This window comes from Cetorhinus maximus, chromosome 9, assembly GCF_964194155.1.
Source record: "Cetorhinus maximus chromosome 9, sCetMax3.hap1.1, whole genome shotgun sequence".
Classification (NCBI taxonomy): domain Eukaryota; kingdom Metazoa; phylum Chordata; class Chondrichthyes; order Lamniformes; family Cetorhinidae; genus Cetorhinus; species Cetorhinus maximus.
The window spans coordinates 111,911,754-111,936,079 of NC_135887.1; the positions used below are offsets into that span (position 1 = coordinate 111,911,754).

The following is a 24,326-nucleotide window of genomic DNA, read 5'->3' on the forward strand; positions in this document are numbered from 1 at the left end:
GTGTGCAAATTGGCTGTCTCATTTCCAGCATTGTAACAATGACTACACTTCAAAAGTATTTAATTGGCTGTAATGCACTTTGAGACAGCCTGAGTTTGTGAATGATGCTATAGAAATGCAAGTACTTTTTTTTCCAGTGTTTTACAGCCAATGAAATAGAGTCACTGTGCAGGAAAAGCAGCAGCCAATTTGGGCATGGTAAGATCCCATAAAGAGCCATGAAATGAATGACCAGATAAAATAGAAACAAAAATGCTGGAAAAACTCAGCAGGTCTGACAGCATCTGCGGAGAGAGAGAGACAGAGCTAACGTTTCGAGTCCGTATGACTCTTCTTCAGATCTCAGACCAGATAAAATGTTTCAGTGATGTTGGTCGAGGGAGAAATATTGGCCTTAATGAAAGGTATCATTCAGCAACAGTACTGCAATTTTCTAAAACTACTAGCTTGCCAAACACTCAATCGTTGCCAATGACAACCCCTTTCACTTTGATTTAAATTGACTCTTTGATGTCTGTTACCTCTTAAAAACACAAGGCACTGCTTTCGAGATGGTGTAGAGTTTGTGATTAAGTGCAGTTAATAACGTTTGTTTGGAGGAGAGGGAGGGGGAGGAAGAGGCCAAATTTTAATTCTGGAAAAGGTGAAAATGTGATTATGTATTTATTTTTTTTTTTGTGTTTAGGACTAGTCTAAATAGAGGCTGGATTGCTGGGGCCTGGGTTGCTCATGAAGCAGAGGTTCAGTGGGAGTGGTAGGAGAGACAGACAGACACAGTCCTAGTCCTGGGGCGGTGTGCTCGATTCTCACTGCCTCATAACACTGGAATTCGGGACTCGCAGGGAATTCTGTTTCCGTTCACAAGGTTTTTTTTTCCCCTTCCCTCAGCTAAAGGTGTAGTGTGTACACATCGGTCCACAAACAAAAAAAAAAATTCCCTGATCCGGAGCAGCATAAGGATTCCGCGACTAACTTGACAATGGCCAGTTCACCCCAGAAATCCCCATCGACTCCCAAATCCCCCATCCCGAAATCGCCGGGCTCCCGGAAAGAGGACTCCTTCCTGGGCAAACTCGGAGGAACTTTAGCCAGAAGGAAAAAGGCCAAAGAAGGTAATTTTTTTTGGGAAGGGGAATAATTTTTTGTGTTTTGTTTTAAATCGTTAATGGACGTCCCGAGACCGAAAAATGTTGCCAGTTTGCTTCAAAAAAAAAGTTTGTTTAAAAAAAAGTTTCGAAAACTTTGCCAAGTTCAACTGATTAAGTGTTCAATATCGTTTTCGTGGCTGGTATTAAATGCTTTTCGCGGATGCAATGTAATTCAATCCCTTATAAAGTACATGAATGTTAAAAACTCCTAAACGTAGATTTTTGGTTTGTAGAGTTCACGGTTAAGGTCTAGTTGGGTGTAGTCAGGCGTCTTGTGGAATGTTTTCCGGTTCAGACTCATTCGGTTGGTGGTAAATGTTCTCCTGCGGTGGAAACCGAGCTTTTTTTCTCTCTCTGCAGCAATTTTTGAGTTGTTTGCACTGTAACTGATTAAAAACAAAGTTTTAAGTCTGCAAATCTGGCGGGGAGATGTTCATCTGTGGTTTCAAAGGGGCAGGTATGCAGGAAGTTTAAAAAGCAACAGATTCCTGTCTGCAGGGACGTCTTGCCATTGGGTTAAAGGCACAGGGAGTGACTAATCGTGAAGTTAATTGTGTTTTGTTTTTTAAAAAATCACTACAGCCGTATAATTTCTGCTGACAGCATTGAAAGTCTGTTGTTCATTGTAACCGAATAAATAATTTGGATTTTTATTCGAAATCTTGATTATCTGTATTTATCTTAGGGGATTTGACATTTGTGATTCTAGGGAACAGGAAGAGGCTATCCAAGCCCACTCAACCTGGTCCATCATTAGATCCTGGCTGATCTGATGGGGTGAGATACAGATGGGTGGGAGGAGGCATGTGTGTTGCATAAACACTGGCGTGTTTTGCAAATAGCTTGTTTCTGTGCCATGTACTTGATGTAATAGCTCAATTCTACTAGCCCGCCTTGGTGCCCTGTCCCTTAATACCCTGAAGTGAGTTCCCCGGAACTCAGGATTTCAGCATACTTGACACTGATCTCAATTCATAGAGATAGAATCGCAAAAGAATTTGGTCTGTTGTGCCAGCTCTTTAACTGGAGCTGACTGGCACATTGATAGGGAATCCAAGTCACTGTGCCTCGGCCCAAAAAGCAACAAATAGAAATGCAGTTGTGCACTGCGTTGAGAGTTTGCTTTTCACCAGTGGTAGTTGCACAACAACAGCAGTGCTCAAGCTATGCTAAACCTTCATAAAGCTCTGGTTAGGCCTCAGCTGGAGTCCACCTGTAATTAGCCATAGGCGTCTCTCTCTCTCTCTCTCAGAGAGAGATAAGTGGTTATAGCATGAGGTGAGCCACTCTGCCTCAAGCATGGCAGATCAGGAAATCTCCTGCATTTACTGCCTCCCATGGGCATGTTGAATACCAACATGCCTACCTAGCAGTGTGCATACCTAGCAGGTTGAATATCAACCTGTTTGATCGTGTCTCATTTGCTCCTTCCGTGGCCAACAAGTTCTAGAGTGGGACTTGAACCCAGAGCTTCTGGCTCAGAGGTGTGCTACCCACTGAGCTACAAGGCCTCCTCCCCCTCGGCTGGAGTATTGTGTCCAGTTCTGGGCATCACACACTTTAGGAAGTACGTCGATGCCATGGAGAAGGTTCAGAGGAGAGTTACTAGAATGATGCAAGTGATGAGATGTGTGGAGAGACGGGTGAGGTTGAGGGCAGAGAAGATCAACAGGGGACCTGAGAGAGGCCTTCAGAATTAGGGTAGATTAGGAGAAACTTTCCACTGGCAGGAAGTCAGTAAGGATGCAGATTTAAGATAATTGGTTTAAAAAAAAAGACCAGGGGTCTTTCTAACGCAGCTCATTTGGAATACGCTGCCTGAAAGGGCAGTGGAAACAAATTGAATAGTAACTTTTAAAAGGGATTTGGATAACTACTTGAAGGGGAAAGCTGACAAACCAAGGGGAACTAATTGGATAGCTCTTTCAAAGAGCCAGTAAGGATGATGGGCTGAATGGTCTCCTTTTCTGCTGCATGGTTCAATGATTCTTAACCTCAGATGTTTCAGCCCTTAAGGGAGATAGGTCCCGATCAGATTTAAATCCTCGCCTTCATGAAGATTCATGCTTCACCTTTGTTTAAAAGCTGTGTTTTGCCAAGGAGAGAGGAAAGGTTCTAATTCTAGCTGAGAACACTTTGTTTGTCTCTGCTGTGCACAGTAGGATTTTCACCCATCCAGGCTCAGAGCTGCCAGTTACCTGTTTGGAAGAACCCCAGTAGACCAAATACCAAAAACCTGCTTCTTAAATAGAAATAGCTTTGCTTAAATGTTTTATTATATAGTGTCAACCATAACTTATTGGGTAGAGCTCTCACCTCTGAGTTAGAAAATCATGGGTTAAAGTTGCACTCTTACAGTTGAGCACAAAATCCACACTAACACTCCCAGTGTGGTCCTGACAGAGTGCTGCACTGCCCGGGGCAGGGGGGGGAGGAATCAGTCCTGAGAGAATGTCGCACTGTCGGGTGGGGGTGGGGGTGAAGGTGGGATCAGTCCTGAGGGAACACCACACTGTCGGGGATGGGAGGTGGTTTGGAGATCAGTCCTGAGGGAGTGTCGTGCTGTCGGTCGGGGGGGGTGTCAGTGCTGAGGGACAGTTGGGGGTGAGTCCTGAGGGAATGTTGGGATGGGGGAGGCGGGTCAGTCCTGAGGGAGTGTTGGGATGGGGGAGGTGGGTCAGTCCTGAGGGAGCGTTGCAGGGGGGGGCGTCAGTCCTGAGGGAGCGTTGCGGGGGGGCTTCAGTCCTAAGGGAGTGCCGCGAGGTTTCAAGTGCTGCCTTTTAGATGAGCTGTTAAACTGAGACTCTGTCTGACCTCTCAAGTGGACGTAAAAGGATCCCATGGCCTCTATTCAATGAAGAACTGAGAAGGTCTTCCCAGTATCTTGGGATAGTTATTCCTCAACCAACATCATTGAAACCTAAATAGCTGGAAAAACTCAGCAGGTCTGACAGCATCTGTGGAGAGGAACACAGTTAACGTTTCGAGTCCGTATGACTCTTCATCAGAACTAAGTAAAAATGTAGGCGGGTGGGACAGGTAGAGCTGGATAAAGGGCCAGTGATAGGTGGAGGCAAAGGACAGATTGGCAAAGATGTCATAGACAAAAGGACAAAGAGGTGTTGATGATGGTGATATTAGCTAAGGAATGTGCTAATGGTGACATTAAGGGTAGAAAGAAGGACGAGCAAGTGACAGATAGCCCTAGTGGGGGTGGGGTGGGGGGAAGGGATTGAAATAGGCTAAAAGGTGGAGATAAAACAATGGATGGAAATACATTTAAAAATAATAGCAATAGGTCGGAAAAGAAAAATATATTTAAAAAAAATATTTTGAAATATTGGAAAAAAGGGGGATCGGAAAGGGGGTGGGGATGGAAGAGAGAGTTCATGATCTGAAGTTGTTGAACTCAATGTTAAGTCCGGAAGGCTGTAGAGTGCCTAATCGGAAGATGAGGTGCTGTTCCTCCAGTTTGCATTGAGCTTCACTGGAACATTGCAGCAGGCCAAGGATGGACATGTGGGCATGAGAGCAGGGTGGTGTGTTGAAATGGCAAGTGACAGGGAGGTCTGGGTCATGCTTGCAGACAGACCGAAGGAGTTTCGCAAAGCGGTCACCCAGTCTGCATTTGATCTCTCCAATGTAGAGGAGACCGCATTGGGAGCAGCGAATGCAGTAGACTAAATTGAGGGAAGTGCAAGTGAAATGCTGCTTCACTTGAAAGGAGTGTTTGGGCCCTTGGACGGTGAGGAGGGGGGAAGTAAAGGGGCAAGTGTTGCACCTTCTGCGGTTGCATGGGAAGGTTCAGTGGGAGGGGGTTGAGGTGTAGGGGGTGATGGAGGAGTGGACCAGGGTGTCCCGGAGGGAATGGTCCCTACGGAATGCTGACTGGGGGGTGGGGGTGGGGTGAAGGGAAGATGTGTTTGGTGGTGGCATCATGCTGGAGTTGGCGGAGGATGATCCTTCGAATGCGGAAGCTGGTGGGGTGATAAGTGAGGACAGGAGGTCCCTATCATGTTTCTGGGGGGGAGAGGAAAGTGTGAGGATGGATGCGTGGGAGATGGGCCGGACACGGTTGAGGGCCCTGCCAACCACCGTGGGTGGAAAACCTCGGTTAAGGAAGAAGGAAGACATGTCAGAGGAACTGTTTTGGAAAGTGGCATCGTCAGAACAGATGCGACAGAGACGAAGGAACTGAGAGAATGGGCTGGAGTCCTTACAGGAAGCGGAGTGTGAGGAACTGTAGTTGAGGTAGCTGTGGGAGTTGGTAGGCTTGTAATGAATATTGGTGGACAGTCTATCACCAGAAATTGAGACAGAGATTTCAAGGAAGGGAAGTTTTCCTCAGTTTTTCCAGCTATTCTTGTTTTTTTCAGATTTTCAGCATCTGCAGTATTTTGCTTTTATCATTAAAACCTAATTACCTAGTCATTATCACATTGCAATCACGTTTCCTGCATTCCAGCAGTGACAACAATACCAAAGTACGTCATTGGTGGTAAAGTGCTTAAATACACGTTCTTTCTTTAACAATTGTGTTTGAGAGAGCGAGAGGGCTGCCTATAGTTTTCTTTTTGCTAATTTCACCCTTCCTGACCTCCCACAATGCCCCTCCCCCCACCCCAACGCTCCCTCTTGCACAGGCACTGAAATAGATACTAAAACTAAATGCAAGAAATTTAGGAGAGAGCAGGAGCACATCTTTCCACAGAAGGTAGGGATGCTGTAACAATCACTGCTGGAATTTGTGAATGAAGTGGAGGCTGTCATTATTTGGTAATAGTGGTTGAAAGAAAGTGGGATAAAGGGATGTGGGACTAGGTTGGTATCATGGGATGTGAATTATTGCTTAAAATGTCGATTAGCAATGCAAATTGGTTGGGCTGAATAGCCTGTTTCCATGTCGTAAATCTTTGTGACCTATTGTCATCACCCTCCGAAGTCATTGTAAGTCATGTTCTTGGAAACAGGTATTGACAGTCTAGTCAATGCAGCCAAGTTTGATTCTGCTCTCAGCTGATAGCAACAGGCCCTTACTTCCGGGATGCATTTCCAAATGGTATGCAGGAACAGAAAACCTGGTCTGGTCTTTTTTTTCACCTCGTGAACAATGTGAAGACCTCGGTGAGGGTGCAGAGGAGATTTGCTAGAATAGTAATGGGGATGAGGGCCCTCAGCTATGTGGAGAGATTGGAGAAGCTGCAGTTGTTCTTGGAGCAGAGAAGATTTGATAGCAGTGTTCAAAAATCATGAAGGATTTTGATAGAGCAATTAAGGATAAACTGTATCCATTCCGTGGAAGGTTGGTAACAAGAGAACAGAGTTAAGATAATTGGCAAAATATCCAGAAGGACATGAGCAGAAATTATTATACGCAGAGAGCGGTTACAACTTGCAATGATTCCATAGTAACTTCCAAATGGGAGTTGGTCAAATACTTAGGGAGAAAAAATTGCCGATCTAAAGGGAAAGAACAGTGGGTGGGTTGTTGGGGGGTGGTGGTGGAGGGTCTAATTGGACAGCTGGTACAGGCACAGTGGGCTGAATGGCTGCCTCCTCTGCTGTGAGATCCTATGAATCTTGACTCTTGGTTGCCAGGGACAGGAGTAGTATTTAACTAACCTGAGTTGGGATGAGCTAACAGTGTGGAATGGGGTCATAACCATTGAGCTGGTCAGTTAGTCTGACATTAGCCATTGACAACATACTGGAGTTTGTTATTAAGGAAGTCTTATAAATGCCCTTAGAAAATCATAGTTTGATTTAGACAGTCAACAAAGCTTTACAAAAGGAAATCACCTTTGACAAATTTACTTCTGGTTTCCTCCTATTTCTCATATACATGCTGCCTGCCCCTTATCGACATCATCTGAAGGCACAGCATTAGTTTTCATATAAACACTGACAACACCCAGCTCTAACTCACCATCACCTCTGTTGACTCATCCACTGTTGCTAAATTATCATATTACTTATCCAACATCCAGTACTGGATGAGCCATAATTTCCTCCAATTACATATTGGGAAGACTGACGCCATTGTTTTCCATCTCTGCTCCAAACTCTGTTCGCTAGCTACTGACTCCATCCCCCTCCCTGGCAACAGTCTGAGATTAAACTCATCTGATCTTGACCCTGGTATCACATTTGACCCTGAAGTGAGCTTCTGACCTCATGTTCGTACCATCAGGCAGACTTCCTATTTCCACCTCCGTACCATCTCCCATCTCGGTTCAACTGCTGCTGAAACTCTCATTCACTCCTTTGTTACCTGTAGACTTGGCTTTTCCAAGCTACTGGCTAGTCTCTCACATTGTAGCTTCCATAAACTTCTGGGGATAGACTGTCTACTAATATTCATTACAAGCCCACCGACTCTCTCAACTACCTCAACTCACTTCCTCACACTCTTGATTCCTGTAAAGATTCCACTCCATTCTCCCAGTTTCTCCGTCTCCATCACAAAGGCACTTCCGACATGTGTTCCTTTTTCCTCCGTTAAGGATTCGGCCCCCCCTCCCCCTGCACTGTGGTTGACAGGGCCCCCAACTGTGCCTGCTCGTTTCCTGCATTTTTGCCCCCTCCCCTCCCCTACCCCTTCCCTTCCAAACCCCTGATAGGATTCCCCTTGTCCTCCTTACCACCCAACCAGCCTTCGTATTCAAAGGAATTTTTTTTTTTTGCCATTTCTGCCACCTCCAGCATGATGCCAGCACCAAACACATCTTCCTCTCCCCTCCCCTGACAGCGTTATGAAGGGATTGTTCCCCTCTGCGGCATCTTGGACCACTCTTCTTTCACCCCCTACACCTCATCCCCTTCCCACAGCACATTCCCATTGCCATTGCAGGTGGTGTAACACCTGCCCCTGTACTTCCTCTCTCCTCACTGTGCAAGGCCCTAAACACTCCTTTCAGGTGAAGCAATGATTTACTTGTGCTACTTTCCATTTAGTCTACTGTATTCACTGCTTACAATGTGGTGGTCTCTACATTGGGGAGACCAATTACAGACTGGGTGATGGCTTTGTAGAACACCTCCGCTAAGTCTGCAAGCATGACCCTGACCTTCCAGTCGCTTGACATTGCAATTCACCATCTCATGCTCACCTTTCTGTCCTTGGCCTGCTATGGTGTTCCAGTGAACCCTAACGCAAGCTTGAGGAACAGCACCTCATCTTCCGATTAGGCACTTTACAGCCTTCTAGATTCAATATTGAGTTCAGCAACTTCAGGCCATGATATTTGTTCTCCATTTTCCCCAACTGCTAGTGTGTAACTTGTTCTCATGTTTTGCTTTCAGATTTAGCTGACTTTTCTTCTGCCATTAACACCTAACCTGGACCAATGCTTTGCTTCTTTACTACCATTACCACTCCCTTTGCCTTTTGTTGCATGATTTCTTTGGTATTGAATCTCTCCGCACCCTAACCAATCTCTGCCCTTCAGTTTGGTCCCACCTGATTCCTTTTCAACAGCATAAAACCCATCGCAGTTTTACTTCTCTTCAGTCCCGAAGAAGAGTCATAGTGGACTCTATGTTAACTCTGTTTCTGTTTCCACAGATGCTGCCAGACCTATTGAGTTTTTCCAGCACTTTAAATTTCGGATCTCCAGCATCAGCAGTATTTTGTTTTTATTATATAAGGGCTCATAGAGTTGGGGGTTATATATTAGCATGGATGGAGGATAGATTAGCGGACAGGAAGAAAACAGTGGGGATAAATGGGGCATTTTTAATTTGGCAGGTTGAAAGTAGCAGAGTGCCATGAGGATCACTTCTGGGGCCTCAGCTATTTACAATTTATATCAATGATTTTGAAGAGACCAAGAGTAATGTATCCAACGTTTGCAGTTGACACAAAGCTGGATGGAAGTGCAAGCTGTGAGAAGTACCCAAAGAGGCTGTAAAGAGATGTAGACAGGCTAAGTGGGCAACAAGCTGGAAGATGGAGTATAATAAGGGAAGTGTGAGTTATTCACTTTGGTAGTAAGAATAGAAAATCAGAATATTTGGTGAGATCGCACCTGCAGCACTGTGCACAGTTTGGCCTGCATATCAAAAAAAGGATATGCTTGCCTTGGCAATACAGCAAACTTTCACTAGCTGAGAGGGCTGGTCCATGATGAGAGGCTGAGTAAATATTCATTGGCCTACATTCATTGGAGCTTAGAACTTTTTAATAATTCTTTCACAGGACGTGGGTGTTGCTGGCAAGGCTAGTACTTGTTGCCGATCCATAATTGCCCTTGAGAGGGTTATGGTGAGCCATCTTCTTGAACCACTACAGTCCACCTGGTGCAAGTACACCCAGAGCGCTGTTAAATGAGAGGTAATCTCATTGAAGCACACAAGATTTTGAAGGCTCTTGACGGGGTAGATACTGAGATGTTGTTTCCCCTGGCTAGGGAACCTAGAATAAGGGGGCTCAGTCTCAGGATAAGGGATGATATTTAGGACAGCAATGAGAAGTTTCTTCACTCAAAGGGTTGTGAATCTTTGGAATTCTCTACCCTAGAGGATTGTGGATGTGCTATCATTGAGTATATTCAAGGCTGAGATAGATAAATTTTTGGTGTCTCAGGGAATTGGGGGATATGGGGAGCAGGCAGGAAAATGGAGTTGACACAATATCAGCCATGATCATATTGAATGGTGGAGCAAGCTTGACGGTCTAGTCTTGCTCCTATTTCTTACGTTCTTATGGCTGTCTCCAATAGTACAGTGAGCAGATTATTAGAAACTTCAAAACTAGTGGGAAATAGGTAATTTTTTTAATTAATTGATGGGATATGGGGCATCGTTGGCTAGGCCAGCATTTGTTGCCCATCCCTAACTGCCCTTGAGAAGGTGGTGGTAAGCTGTCTTCTCGAACTGCTGTAGTCCCTGTGGTGTAGGTGCATCCACAGCGCTGTTAGGGAGGCAGTTCCAGGATCTTGAACCAGCGACAGTGAAGGAACGGCAGTATATTTCCAAGTCAGGATGGTGAGTGACTTGGAGGGGAACATCCAGGTGGTGGTGTTCCCATGTGCCTATTGCCCTTGTCCTTCTCGATGGTAGCGGTCATGGGTTTGGAAGGTGCTGTCTAAGGAGGCTTGGTGAGTTCCTGCAGTGCATCTTGTAGATGGTACACACTGCTGCCACTGTTTGTTGGTGGTGGAGGGAGTTAATATTTGTGGTTTTGGTGCCAATCAAGCAGGCCATTTTGACCTGGATGGTGTCAAGTTTCTTGTATTGTTGGAGCTGCACACATTCAGGCAAGTGGGGAGTATTCCACCAGGCAAGTGGGGAGTATTCCATCACACTCCTGACTTGTGCCTTGTAGATGGTGAACAGGCTTTGGGGAGTCAGGAGGTGAGTTACTTGTCGCAGGATTCCTAGCCTCTGTCCTGCGCTTGTAGCCACAGTATTTATATGGCTAGTCCAGTTCAGTTTCTGTTCAATGGTCACCCCCAGGATGTTGATAGTGAGGGATTCTGCAATGGTAATGCCATTGAATGCCAAGAGGCAATGGTTAGATTCTCTCTTGTTGGAGATGGTCATTGCCTGGCACTTGTATGGCATGAATGTTACTTGCCACTTGTCAGCCCAAGCCTGGCTATTGTCCGGGTCTTGCTGCAATTGGACATGGACTGCTTCAGTGTCTGAGGAGTTGTGAATGGTGCTGAACATTGTGCAATCATCAGCGAACATCCCCACTTCTGACCTTATGATGAAAGGAAGGTCATTGATGAATCAGCTGAAGATGGTGGGGCCTAGGACACTACCCTGAGGGACTTCTGCCGTGATATCCTGGAGCTGTGACGATTGACTTCCATCAACCACAGTCAACTTCCTTCGTGCGAGGTATGCCTCAAACCAGCAAAGAGTTTTCCCCTGATTCCCATTGATGCCAGTTTTGCTAGGGCTCCTTGATGCCACACACTGTCAAATGCTGCCTTGATGTCAAGGACAGTCACTCTCATCTCACCTCTGGAGTTCAGCTCTTTTGTCCATGTTTGAACCAAGGCTGTAATGAGGTCAGAAGCTGAGTGACCCTGGTGGAACACAAACTGAGTGTTAATGAGCAGGTTATTGCTAAGCAAGTGCTGCTTGTTAGCACTGTTGATGACTTCTTCCATCACTTTACTGATGATCGAGAGTAGACTGATGGAGTAGTAATTGGCTGGGTTGGAATTGTCCTTTTTGTGTACAGGATATGCCTGGGCAATTTTCCACAAAGCCAGGTAGATGCCAGTATTGTAGCTGTAGTGGAACAGCTTGGCTAGGGGCACAGTGTCACTTTTCCACATACACACTTTAAGAGGGTTGTTTCTGCGGAAATCAGGAAGCCATAGCCTAGCTACAATAAAAGGAGTTGGGTGGAGATCACAGACCATGAATTAGTCATCACTATGACAGGGTATATCCTCTTCTGTGTTCTGGGGAACTTACTCACTAAGCTAAGGAAATGTGCATGTGGTTGGTCATCTTTATATAAATCCATATTTTGTCAGCTCCTCGTGCTGTTTAGCCCTAGAAAAGGGACAGATTACTAACTTAAACTGTACATATATATATATAGAATAAGCAAACATACACATGAATTGCTAACAGATTGTCTGGTCATTATCACATTGCTGTATTTGTGGGAGTTTGCTGTGTGAAAATTGGCTGCTGTGTTTTCTTCATTATAACAGTGACTACATTACTTCATTTGCTGCAAAGCGCTTTGGGACATGCTGAGTTTCAAGTCTGTAAGAACATAAGAAAAAGGAGCAGGAGTAGGTCATACAGCCCATTGAGCCTGCTGCTCTGTTGAATAAGATCATGGCTGACTTACTTCAAATCCACTTTCCCACCCTATCCACAGATCCCTCTCAGTCTATTGATCTCCGTCTTGAATATATTCTATGACTGAGTGGCATAGCTTTCTGGGATAGAGAATTCCAAAGGTTCACAACACTCTGTGAAAAAAATTCTCATCTCAGGGTAATCCTGAACCCTTAACCTGAGTCTATGACCTGACCATCACTCTTCTCCCCCACCCCAATCCTCATTACTGCTTTTGTTAGATGAGAAGTTTGTAATGGAATGTCTAGTTTGGCTACCCATTTGATGGTCTCCTGATTTGCCAAGTGAGCAAATGAGGTGCTTCCCTCAGCAAATCTTAGTGGGCAGGTTGATCTGCAATGTTCCATGGTCTGGGCCTCATGACTGCGATCACACTTTGAGTTGTCCCTCATCTTACATCAATGGAGCAGGTAGTCATATCCTCCTTGCCCAGTGTGGGTTAGGTTGAGAGCTATCCACTGCCTTCAAGGAAGGTTGAAGCCAGGGAGCTCTACTGTTGGCTCAGTCATGAGGTGTTGGCTTATTAAGCTGCATGCATTTCCTGATTCTACCTATCCAGATAATGTGTTGATGCCAGCTGCATGAACATTGGCTGTTGTTTCCCAGAATGGTTGGTGTGATTTTGAACACTGTCTTCGTGGGTTTTTCCAAGTCTGGGGGGTTGCGGGGAAGGTGGTGGTCAGTGTTGTTCATGACTTTTCCCACCTCGCAGAACGTGAAGGTGTCACAGCAAATAGCAGTTGGTACATAAAAACTAGGAGCAGGAGTAGACAATTCAGCCCCTAGAGCCTGCCCCTCCATTTAATACGATCATGACTGATCTCATTTTGGCCTCAACTCCAATTTCCTGCCCTCTCCCCATAACCTCTCAACCCGTTACAAATTAAAAATCTGTCTATCTCCTCCTTAGATTTATTCAGCGTTCCGGCATCCACTGCACTCCGAGGTAGTGAATTCCACAGATTCACAACCCTTTGAGAAAAATGATTCCTCCTCATCTCTGATTTAAATCTACCACCCCTTAGCCTAAAACTATGGCCTCTCATTCTAGAATGCCCCACAAGGGGAAGCATCCGCTCCACGTCTACTTTGTCTATCCCCTTTAGCATCATATATACCTCAATTAGATCTTCTCTCATCCTTCTAAACTCCAGCGTGTATAGGCCTAAACTGCTCAATCTCTCCTCATTAGACAAGCTACAAGGTAGTGTGGGAAAGCACCGGGAGCCACTCAGTTGGAGTGGACTTGAGTGCTCCTGACTCTCATGGGGATGTTTAGCTGCAGCTCCACAATCTTTGGTAGCTGCAGGACCAAGAGGCAGAGCAGTATTCTGCAGCAAATCAGACTAGGACCACTGTTGCATTGTGAAGTGTTGTGACTGTGCTCCCCCATGATGTTCTGGTGCATTTCTGGACCAGGTTGACCTGGGTTTTTACTTTTATGGTTGGTGGTGATGAGAGGCTGATAGGTGCGAGTCTTGTCCGGGCCAGGTATTTTGGGTGGGTAAGCCATCTTCCACAGTTTGAAATGTTGAGTTATTTTCCCAGTGGCATTATTGTTTAGATGGAACTCCAACATGGCTGTTTTATCTGGTTTGGGGCAGAGGTGCCAGGTCAGGAAATAATATTTGGTAGGCCCAAGTTGCTGCCAAATGCTATGACCCAGGTTCCAGATTCCCCAGCCAGGAGGAGACAGCCCTCAGCATCTGCCTTGTCAAGCCCCTTAGGAATTTTTACATTTCAATGAGATCACCCCTCATTCTTCTTAACTCCAGCAAATATAAGCCTTCTCTAAACAATTTCTCCTCATAGATCAATCTCTCATCATAGGAATCTTTGCAACTCCTCTAAGGCAAGTATATCCTTCCTTAGTTCAGGAAATTAAACTGTACACAATACTCCAGGTGTGGCCTCACCAAAGCCCTTTACAATTCCTTCCTCTTAGACTCCCAACTCTTTGCGAAAAAGGCCAACGTTCCATTTGCCTTCCTAATTACTTGCTGTGCCTGCATGCTAACTTTTTGTGATTCATGTACAAGGACACCCAGAACCCTCTGAATAACAACTTTTACTAATCTCTCACTCTTTTAAAAATAATCTGCTGCCTATTCTTCTACCAAAGTGAATAACCTCACACTTCCCCACATTGAACATGAAATTTGCAGATGGTGTACAATCACTCAACTGGTCTATATCCATTTTCAGCCTCTTATATCCTCCTCACAACTTACTTTCCCACCATCATCAGCAAAAGATACCACAACAAACTTTATATCTCCTTAGGGTCTAGAACTAGGGGTCACTGTTTAAAAATAAGGGGTCAATCATTTAAGACAGAGATGAGGAGCAATTTTTTCTCTGAGGGTCATGAGTCTTTGGAACTCTCTTCCTCAAAAGACAGTGGAAGCAGAGTCTTTGAATATTCTTAAGGCAGAGGTAGATAGATTCTTGATAAGGGGGTGAAAGGCTCTCAGGGGTAGGTGGGAATGTGGAGTTGTGGTTAAAATCAGATCAGCCATGATCTTAATGGAGGAGCAGGCTCGAGGGGCCGAATGGCCTACTCCTCTTAACTTATATGTTCGTATGTGGCTTTGTGTCATACTTCATTTTTAATTGTTTCATTTCTTTTAAAGGTGCTATGTTGTTGTTGTAGTATTAGGTCTCTCCTTAAATTCCTTTGGGAACAACCCAGTGACTTCATGTTAACTGAAGCACTTCATCCTTGGTACAATTCTGTTAAATCTCCTCTATAACCTCTCCAAGACCTTGATTTCCTTAAGTGTGAAGGCCAGGCCTTTTTTTTTGGGCAATATTTTCAACATGGTGGCGGTTTGTGAAAGGGCTCTGTGTGGACAGGGAGATGAAGTCTCTGGACCAGAGAGTGGCTGTGTGGGAGTGGCCCGGTTCACCGTGGTGATATCAGCTGTAACTCGGGAGGGTGGGGGCGGAGGGTGGGGGTCTGATGCATTGGTCAAACCTTCCCTGTCCCCCTCCCCACTCTAGCTTCCAGAGATCAGTTTTTCGGTCTGCACTGGATCTGCAACTGCGTGGCCTGGGAAATGAGCGTCGCTGCGCTAGAGATTTTGCCACTTAACGCGAGTTATTTGGGGTAGAATTTCTCTGTGCAAGGGTCAGCTGGGCCAGCAAATGCAGGCAGTCTCCTTGGCCTGGAGCTTTCTGGAGTAGAGGGATAGCAGGATTTCAACATTGAGTGTCTGCCAATGGACTGTGTCTACCTGGAATCTGGGAGCTTCCCAAAATTTTGCATTTTGCCTTATCTCTATTCCCAATACACCACCAACACCTGATACAAAAGATATTTTGTAGGACATTGCCACATTCAAATCTACTCATCGTATCTGTCCTGGAGAGGGAGCGTGAAGACCTACAACTTTCTCCATTTTCCCATCTCTTTATTCTAGTTTTTGGCTGTGATGTTGGTGCTGCAATATAGTGACATGGGTTGAGGTATTGCTGATGTAATACTCTCCTTTTTATTTTGGTTATGCATAAGTGATTGTACCCGTAGCAAATTTTTATTCGAAAAATAAAAGTGTACTGGTTGGACAACATTCAAGCTTGGGCTGATAAGTGGCAAGTAACATTCGTGCCACACTGGTTCCAGGCATTGACTATCTCCAGCAAGAAAAAGTCTAACCACCTCTCCTTGGGATTCAATGGCATTGCCATTACTCAATCCTCCACCATCAACATCCTAGGGGTTACCATCGACCAGAAACTTAACTGAACTAGCCACCCATGTATTGTTGCTACAAGAGCAATCAGAGGCTGGAAATTCTGCGTAACTCACCACCTGGTTCCTCAAAGCCTGACAACCATCAAGGTAGAAGTCAGTTTGATGGAATACCTGCCTGGATGAGTGCAGCTCCAACAACAATCAAGAAGCTTGACACAATCCAGGACAAAGCAGCCTGCTTGATTGGTACCCCATCCACTACCTCAACCATTCACTCCCTCCACCACCAACGTACAGTGCCAGCAGTGTGTACCACCTACAAGATGCACTGCAGAAACTCACCAAGGTTCCTTCGACAGCATCTTCCAAACCCCTGACCCCTGCCACCTGGAAGAACGAAGGCAGCAGACTTGTGGGAACGCCACCAGCAGCAAGTTCCCCTCTTGAATCACACACCATCCTGACTTGAAACTATATCACTGTTCCTTCACTGTCACTGAGTTAAAATACGTATACCTACACCACATGCAGCAGTTCCAGAAGGTGACTGGCCACCTCCTTCCTCCTTCTATAGGGCAATCAAAGATGGACAATAAATTCTGGCCTTGCCAGTGATGCTCGCATCTCGTGAATGAAAAGATTTTTTAAAAGTGCGCAGAATCCTCCAGATTAGGCCTAACCAGTGACTTATAAAGATTTAGCAAAGCACAGAACAATTTTAATAATGTTAGCTGAGGGATAATTGCCCCATAGCTTGGTTTATAATGCCTGGGTTCAGTCACATGAGCAATGATAGAGGCTGTGACTCTGCTGTTATGGCTTCAGCTACGTTCTGATAAGTACTTCCCAATCCTCAAAAGCACCAAACCGTCTTTAAAAAACAAGTTGCATTTATATAGCACCTTTTAACACAATAAAACGTTCCAAAGTGCTTCATAGGAGAATTATGAAACAACATTTAACATTGAGCCAAAGAGTGAAACAAGTTATCAAAGGCTTGGTCAAAGAGGTAGGTTTTAAGGAGTAGAGAGAGTGAGAGAGAAAGTTGCTATTGAATCTACATCCACCACCCTTTAAAGCAGCACATTCCAGATTTTGACGACACTCTGCATAAAAATGATTCTGTGGCTGATGTAAATTTGATGAGAGCCACACTAATGTTCGCGAATGCTGAATGGCTCCTTATCATAAATCACAGAAGCTGGGATAAAAGCCACAAGGTGTTTACCTTGCCGCAGTGGGTGGTGCTTTCACAGGTTGAAGGTTCAAGTTCCATTGCAGAGTCTTGAACACGTAATGAAAGCTGGCGCTTCCAGTATAGTACTGAGGGAGTGCTGCACAATCAGAGGTGCCACCTTTTGGGTGAGACCAAGGCACTGTTTTCCCCCTCAGGTGGATGCAAAGGATCCCACAGCACCATTTCAAACAAGAGCAGAAGAGTTCTCCCTGGTGGTGTGCCCAATATTTTTCCCTAACCCAACATCACAAAAGCACATTATCACATTGCTCTTTGTGGGATCCTGCTGTGTGCAAATTGCAGTCATGTTTCCTGCATTGAAGCATAGTCATTGTTGTAAAAGTACTTCATTGGCTGTATAACGCTTTGGGATGTCCTGAGGTTGTGAAAGGTTATGTATAAATGCAAATTGCTTCTTTTCTTTTCACAAGTTTAGCGTTTAGTAAATAGGAAGCACTTCATCGTGCTGCAAATCTGCCGAGGATGGTGAAGTGACATAACGTTTATTTGCTGGATTGATTGATTTTGGCTATCCTCCTCCCAAAATGCTGTTATTGCATTAATACCACACAACCACCTGAAAATATCAGTGACAACAACAACTTGCATTCATATAGCACCTTTGGCTTAGTAGACTGTCCCAAGACTGGGCTTGATTCCACTGGAGAGTTTAGAAGAATGAAAGGTGATTTGATTGAAATACGTAACACCCTGAACGGTCTCAACAAGGTGGACATGGAAAGGATGTTTCCTCTTGTGGGTGAGTCCAGAACTAGGGGGCACTGTTTTAAAATTAGGGGTTACCCTTTTAGGAGATGAGGAGAAATTTTTTGAGGGTTGTGTAACTTTGGAACTCTCTGCTTCAGAAGGTGGTGGAGACTGGGTAATTGAATATTTTTAAGGCAGAGGTAGATAGATTCTTGTTAGGCAAGGGAATCCAAAGGTTATCAGGAATAGATGGGAATGTGGAATTCGAAACACAAGCAGATCAGCCATGATCTTATTGAATGACTGAGCAGGCTCGAATGACCTACTTCTGCTCCTATTTCATATTTTGTAAGAAACCACAGGAGAGTAATCAGACAAAATTTGACACTGAGTCACATATGGAGATATCATACAGATGATTAAAAGTTTGGTTTAAAGAGGTAGGTTTTAAAGAATGTTGTAAAGGGAAATGAGACAGAGTTTGAGAGAGGAAATTCCAGAGCTTAAGGCCCAGGCAGCTGGAAGACATGGCCAACAGTGGCAGAGTGATTAAAATCAGTATGTGCCAAAGACAAAATTGGAGGAATGAAGGCATCTCAGTGGGGGGCAAGGGGGTTAAGGGTTGGAAGAAAGAGATCATGGGGATGTGGGTGTGAGGTCACAAAATAGAGCCAACCCACAGAACTGTCAAAGCACCAAGACCCTCAGGACCTACCGAAATATGAGCCAAGATCACACAAACCTTTCCTGGGGCTTGGCGAATGCTTTGAAAAGGTGTAGGCTTTGACAAAAAGGACAAATGGCGCAGTCTCTGGGCTGATACCAGTATCGCCAACAAATATCTGGTGAGCAATCTGACAGCAGAGCCTCCAGGGTTCAACCTCCCTCAAAACCAGTGATCTGCACTCAACAGCATCCACAGCCTCCTCCATAAATGGAATTTCAAGGACAGCAGCATGTGACTGTGGTCACCTGGATCACACTGTTCACAACTTTGTGAATGAATGTCGCCCACAAAAGTTTACTTCAGGAGTCAAGGCAACCTACCTGACAATGTAGACAAGTGTCGTGACTTGCCTGTCCAACTCCTAAAGTGGCAAGATGTCCAAGTCGTACACAAAAAGGAGGAGGAGGAACTACCTTGGAAATGTCTGGCAGCCCCTCTGCCAGTCAGGGAGAGCAGAGCACCTGGAAAGTAAACCCGGGAGACCGGCACTCGGGTAGAAAGAAGGAGCAGTGGTCTGGCAAAGGGAGTGCCATACAGAGAGCCTGGCAAGGAGAGTGTTGGGAGGAGCAGGCAACTGGTCAGGATACAATAATAGGGCGTAGAAAGCAGGAGCTGAGAATATAACACCTGGTTTCTGCCAGGCTACCAACCCCAGGAAGCAATTGCAGCTCGTGACTACTGGACAAAAGCCTAGAAGCTGCATTAAATTGGGCCGTGCCTTACAAACTCATGGCAGAATTCCAAACTTCTGGCAACACAGATTGCACTGAATGATGTTTGTTCAGCAGGTTTACAGACACATGAAATAACACATTGACCTGAATTGTGTGTTTGGAACTTTTCACTAAAATTACTGGTTAAAACTGTTGTAAGAGCCACTCCTCTGTTTAGTCAGTAATTTCTGTTGGTCAGCACTGGTTTAGATTATAAAATTTGATATTGGGCATGTAAAGAACCAGAGGTGCTACTTTAAAATGCCTCCTGATTGCATTTTAGAGCTTCAAGAACCAAAGGAGAGATTTCTGATCTATAGGGATATTTGAATTAAAGTTGTTACTGGTTCCCCCTCTCTCCTCGATTATGACACCATTTTATGAATTGTACATATTATTGATAAAACTGAGAAAAAAACACAATTGTTTGATTTTGTGAATAAAAAGAGTTGGTTTCAAATTGTCCAAGAATGATTAAATTCTTCAGTGATTCATAGTTTGTCCCTTGTCTCATGGTTTGAGCCTAATATAGAATATAAAAACTGGAGCCTTGGCTCATTACCACAGGGCAATCTCACACCCCCTGTTAAATGCTGACATACTCAGTACCCTATTTGGGTATTATGTGGAAGTGTGGTCAGACTTGGTAATATTTAAATTGGCTTCCAAAAGTTCGCCACTATAAAGCATGCAGGATTTTGATATATAAAAGCAAAATATTGCAGTTGCTGGAAATCTGAAATAAAAACTAAGTTCTGGAAAAGCTCAGTGGGTCTGGCAGCATCCGTGGAGAGAGAAAGAGTTAACTTTCAAGTCCGACATGACTTCTTTGGAACCCATCAGATTTACTCCAATCAGAAAAATGTGCAGTTTTATAGCACCTTTCACATCCTCAGGACGTCCTAAAGCACGTTAACTTTCCAAAGCACTTCATAGGTTATAATGTTATAATAACTGGATAACTGAATTGGTGATGTATGTTGAGGGATAAATGTTGGCCAAGACGCTAGGGGGAAACTTCCCTGTTCTTCTTTGAAAAAGTGCCATAGGATCCTTTATGCCCACTTGAGAGGGCAAATGGGCACTTGGTCTCATCCAAAGGGTGGCAGCTCTGACAGTGCGGCACTCCCTCAGGAGTGTCAGCCTGGATTTTGTGCTCCAGTCTTCAGTTATAAAGTAAGATTGGAGAAGTTGGGTCTCTTACCTTGGGAAGAAAGAAGGCTGGGAGAAGATTTGATAGAGGTACTCAAAATCATGAGGTGCCTGGACAAAGTAGATAGGAAAAAACTTTCCACTCATGAAAGGATCGAGAACAAGGCACAGAATTAATGTAATTGGCAAAAGAAGCAAAAGTGATATGAGCAAAAACTTTATCTCACAGCGAGTGGTTAGGGCCTGGAATGCGCTGCCTGAGAGTGTGGTGAAGGCAGGTTCAGTCGAAGCATTCAACAGGGAATTAGATGATTATTTACTTTCAAATAACGTGCAGGGTTATGGGGAGAAGGCAGGAGAATGAGCATTTCATGTAGTGCCATTCAGAGATAGTAAGACACAATAGGCCAAATGGCCTCCTTCTGCACAGTAATAATTCTGTGATGCCATGTTGTTTCTGGAGTGGGACTTGAACCCACAGTTTCTGACTCTGAGCTTCCAATGCTACCCACTGAACCATGGCTGACATTACCACCACTCTGTGGGTTGTGTTTCAACGTGGAACTGGCTGTCCCGTGAAGTGGTTGGTGTTGGGGTGTTACATGGTTGGTATGAATCATAAGTGAGGGAGAAGAGACTATGGGGCAGAGTGAGGGGTGTGCGGGCGGGGGGGGAGTATAGGCACCAGCAGAGAGCAATGGGGCCGAATGGCCTGTTTCTATGATGTAGGTTTGATGTAATTCCAATCGGTGACCTCTTCTACTTCATCATCAACTTGAAAACATTTGGATATTTGATGCTCCTCACTTTGGACTGACTCAACCAGCCTCGGAACAGAGTAGTCAGGAAGGTTCATTTCTAAATCAGATTCACAATTCCTGCACTTTAGGTTTCTAGTAAAGATGTTTAAACAGTGCAGTCCATTAGGCAGCTATGTAGCGGCAGGAGTCGTTGAGTATCGTTAAAAAATAATTAACAGGAAGTCCCAATCTCTTGTCTCCAGTTTGGCAGCAGATCAGCCTGGAGATAAGTTGCAAGGAACACTTAATGTGATCCACCATTGCTATTTATAACCACATCTAATACAGTCCTGGCTTTGAGGCACTTCTATGTGGGATTGCGGGGGGCGGGGTGGTGTCGTGGAAAAGGTGGGTGTTGGGGGTGGGGTGAAAGCTAAAGGTGGAGATGGCTCGGTAGGCGGGGCAAGATTGCTAGGACTTCACTTCCCAAAAACAATGCCATCTGCTGGCAGGAAGACTGCCTTCACAATGCAGGACAGGAGAATCACTTCATAGTACCATATAGTGCATAACAAAAACAGAATTACCTGGAAAAACTCAGCAGGTCTGGCAGCATCGGTGGAGAAGAAAAGAGTCGACGTTTCGAGTCCTCATGACCCTTCAACAGAACTGAGTATAGTTAGGAGAGGGGTGCCAGACCTGCTGAGTTTTTCCAGGTAATTCTGTTTTTGTTTTGGATTTCCAGCATTCGCAGTAGTTTTTTGTTTTTATAACCATATAATGCATGTTGGTTGCATCAAATATATGGAGACACTGTGGGGAGGCGGGCAGTGTGCCTGGTCCCAAATGATCAAACATTTGATGATCTCATGGACCCCCTCATGGATTTGTGGCCTCCAGCAAGAATACCTTCTGTATTTGAGTTAAAGTGCCTTAGTTACCAGTGAGTCATTACATGGTGTTTGCAGTACATTTTGAATATTTGTTTATATCTCAATCTCACCCTCTATTATTTCTCCACCTATTTCCCTGTTTATCTATAAATTTGTTTCTTCTCTCTACTTCTTCTGACCTCCATCTGTGCCTCTCTCCGTGTTTCTCTCCCAGCTGCCTGCCCCTCTACATCTCGATGTGCTAACGGCTCTGTGCCTCTCTCTTCTGGTCTCTCTTTCCTTGCCAATGGCTCTTTCAGTTTATGTCCCTCTCCCTGTATGCCCCTCTATCTGTCTGACCGTATACATCTTGCTGTGTCTCTCTCTTTTTTCCTCTCTCTCTCTCTCTCTCTCTCCTGCCCCCGCCCTTTTCTGGAGTAACAAGATGTATTGTCAATTGCTCACCATGTGATGCAATTGCAGGGGATTTGACCAATAAGCTTATTGTGTGGGTAATCCGATGGGCGGGGCTTCCAACAGAGCAATCGCGTCTAGCTTGCAAGCACCCCTATATGTTTCCTAAATAAAGTTTTTAGCCTTTTACCAAACCTGCTGCTCCATCAAGTTATTATACTTTCCTTCCTTTTGTGCTCTCCTTCTCTCTAGCCATGAAGCAGCTTAGAAGGGCTAGCAATCTGATTCAATCATTGTAACTTCCTTCTATTGCAGTAGCCAGCCAACCTGCGATTGTGATTTTCCTAGCATTCTGCTCCAGTGTGTGGAATTTGCAAAGTAAAATGAAGCAAGCATCTTTAAAATCGAAGAGACCGTGCAAAAGGAACGTCCTGAGTCCCACCTGAAAGTGCTTGCCCTAGATGCCTTCCTTCATGTGGCTAAATAATTCTCTTTCTCCACCTCCTTGGGGAAAGGCCCAGTCACTGTTTGTTTTACAAGGCCTGGCTGGGGATTTGCGACACACAGGAAGAGCTAAGTCAGAGAGGAGTTTGAACCCTCACCTTCTCAGTGGAGAGACACAGCTGTTTCCTGCATAAAAACATTGTGACCTCTGACATCAAACAGTTGGAAGTCACACATATGGCTGCCAAACTGTTGGCTTCTGCAAGACTCAATCTTAGACCAGTGTCGAATTCCTAGCTGAGGTGGTTGGGGGTTGGGGTTTGGGGGGGGGGGGCGGGGGGGAGGGATTTAGAACATAACTGTGGCTCTACATTTTTTTTATTTAGAAGAAAGAATTAACATTTCTGTAGTGCTTTTCATTACTTCAGGATGTCCCAAAATGATTTGTGACAAATAAAGTACTTTCCGAAATGTAGTCACATGTTAATGTAGGAAAACACAGCCAATTTGTGCACAGTAAGCTCCCACAAACAGCACTGCATTAATGACAGGCTAAACTTTTTTTTTAATGGTGTTGTTTGAAGGATAAACACTGGTCAGAACACCAGTGAGAACTCCCTGACTTGCTTCAAAATGGTGCAGTGGATTGATTTGGATAAAGGGGAGAGAATGAGGCAGTGGAATTAGTTTGTGATTGGTACAGGGCTATGTGGGAGAGAGAGGGACAGTGAGACTAGTTTGGAATTGATACAGGGTTATGGGGAGACAGTGGGCAGTGGAATTAGTTTGGGATTGCTCTGACAAAGGGCAGACACAGACACGATGGATTGAATGGCCTTCAGTACTGTAAACTTCTACACTTGAGTTTTTATTTATTCTCAAGAATATTTCTGGCTTTATCAGTGTATCCCACAAGAGAATAGAAGAAGATTATTATTTGCTTTGAGAAATTCTTTTCCAATTGTATCACAGCAGAATGTAATCTGATGGACACAATTAAAAGATGTTCTGTCTTTGAAGTGAGATGACTTCACCACTTTCGAATACTTTGGTTTCAAATATGTTCATGAATTTTGTTTAGTATTTGATGAGGACAATAATCCTTTTTGATAAATGATTCATGAATCTTCCTGGCCCCGATCCTGAAATTCTGAAGTGAGATATTTTCTTGTGTATGGAGGACGTGATTCGCTTCTCCCTGGCATTTCTTCGTTCCTTGAGTAATTTTCCTAATGGATTATTTCTACGGTCTTTGACTAACACCTGAATGGAATCCCAAACAGATTGGATTTAAAGGGATTACATTGATTTACATAAGGTCTACAGCACAGAAACAGGCCATTTGGCCCTTCTGGTCCTTGATGGTGCTTATGCTCCACATAACTCTCTCCCCACCCTATTTCATGTCACCCCATCAATGTTTCCTTTCATTGCTTTCTCCTCATGTGATTGTCTAACTGCCCCCTAAATACTATAAGGAACATATCTTTTTATTTCTGTCGGACTATTGTAAAGAACATATCTTTTTGTTTTCAGTTGGACTGTGGATTAAAATTACAATGGCTGTAGATTGAAAGACAGGTCCACTGGAGCAGGATGAGAGATATGTACAATGTTGCAGTCCTGGAACAGAGTGTGCCA

General features: G+C 44.6%; 1 protein-coding gene across 1 annotated transcript in view; it reads left to right on the forward strand.

Moving 5' to 3' along the window:
* The first annotated feature begins 509 nt into the window (after window positions 1–509).
* Window positions 510–24,326, forward strand: part of parvaa (parvin, alpha a) — a 102,179-nt gene continuing 78,362 nt past the window's right edge. Inside the window, exon 1 of the mRNA XM_078549372.1 lies at window positions 510–1,112. Coding sequence (XP_078405498.1) covers window positions 980–1,112 — 133 coding nt within the window. The 5' untranslated portion in view covers window positions 510–979. The remainder of the gene's footprint in view (window positions 1,113–24,326) is intronic.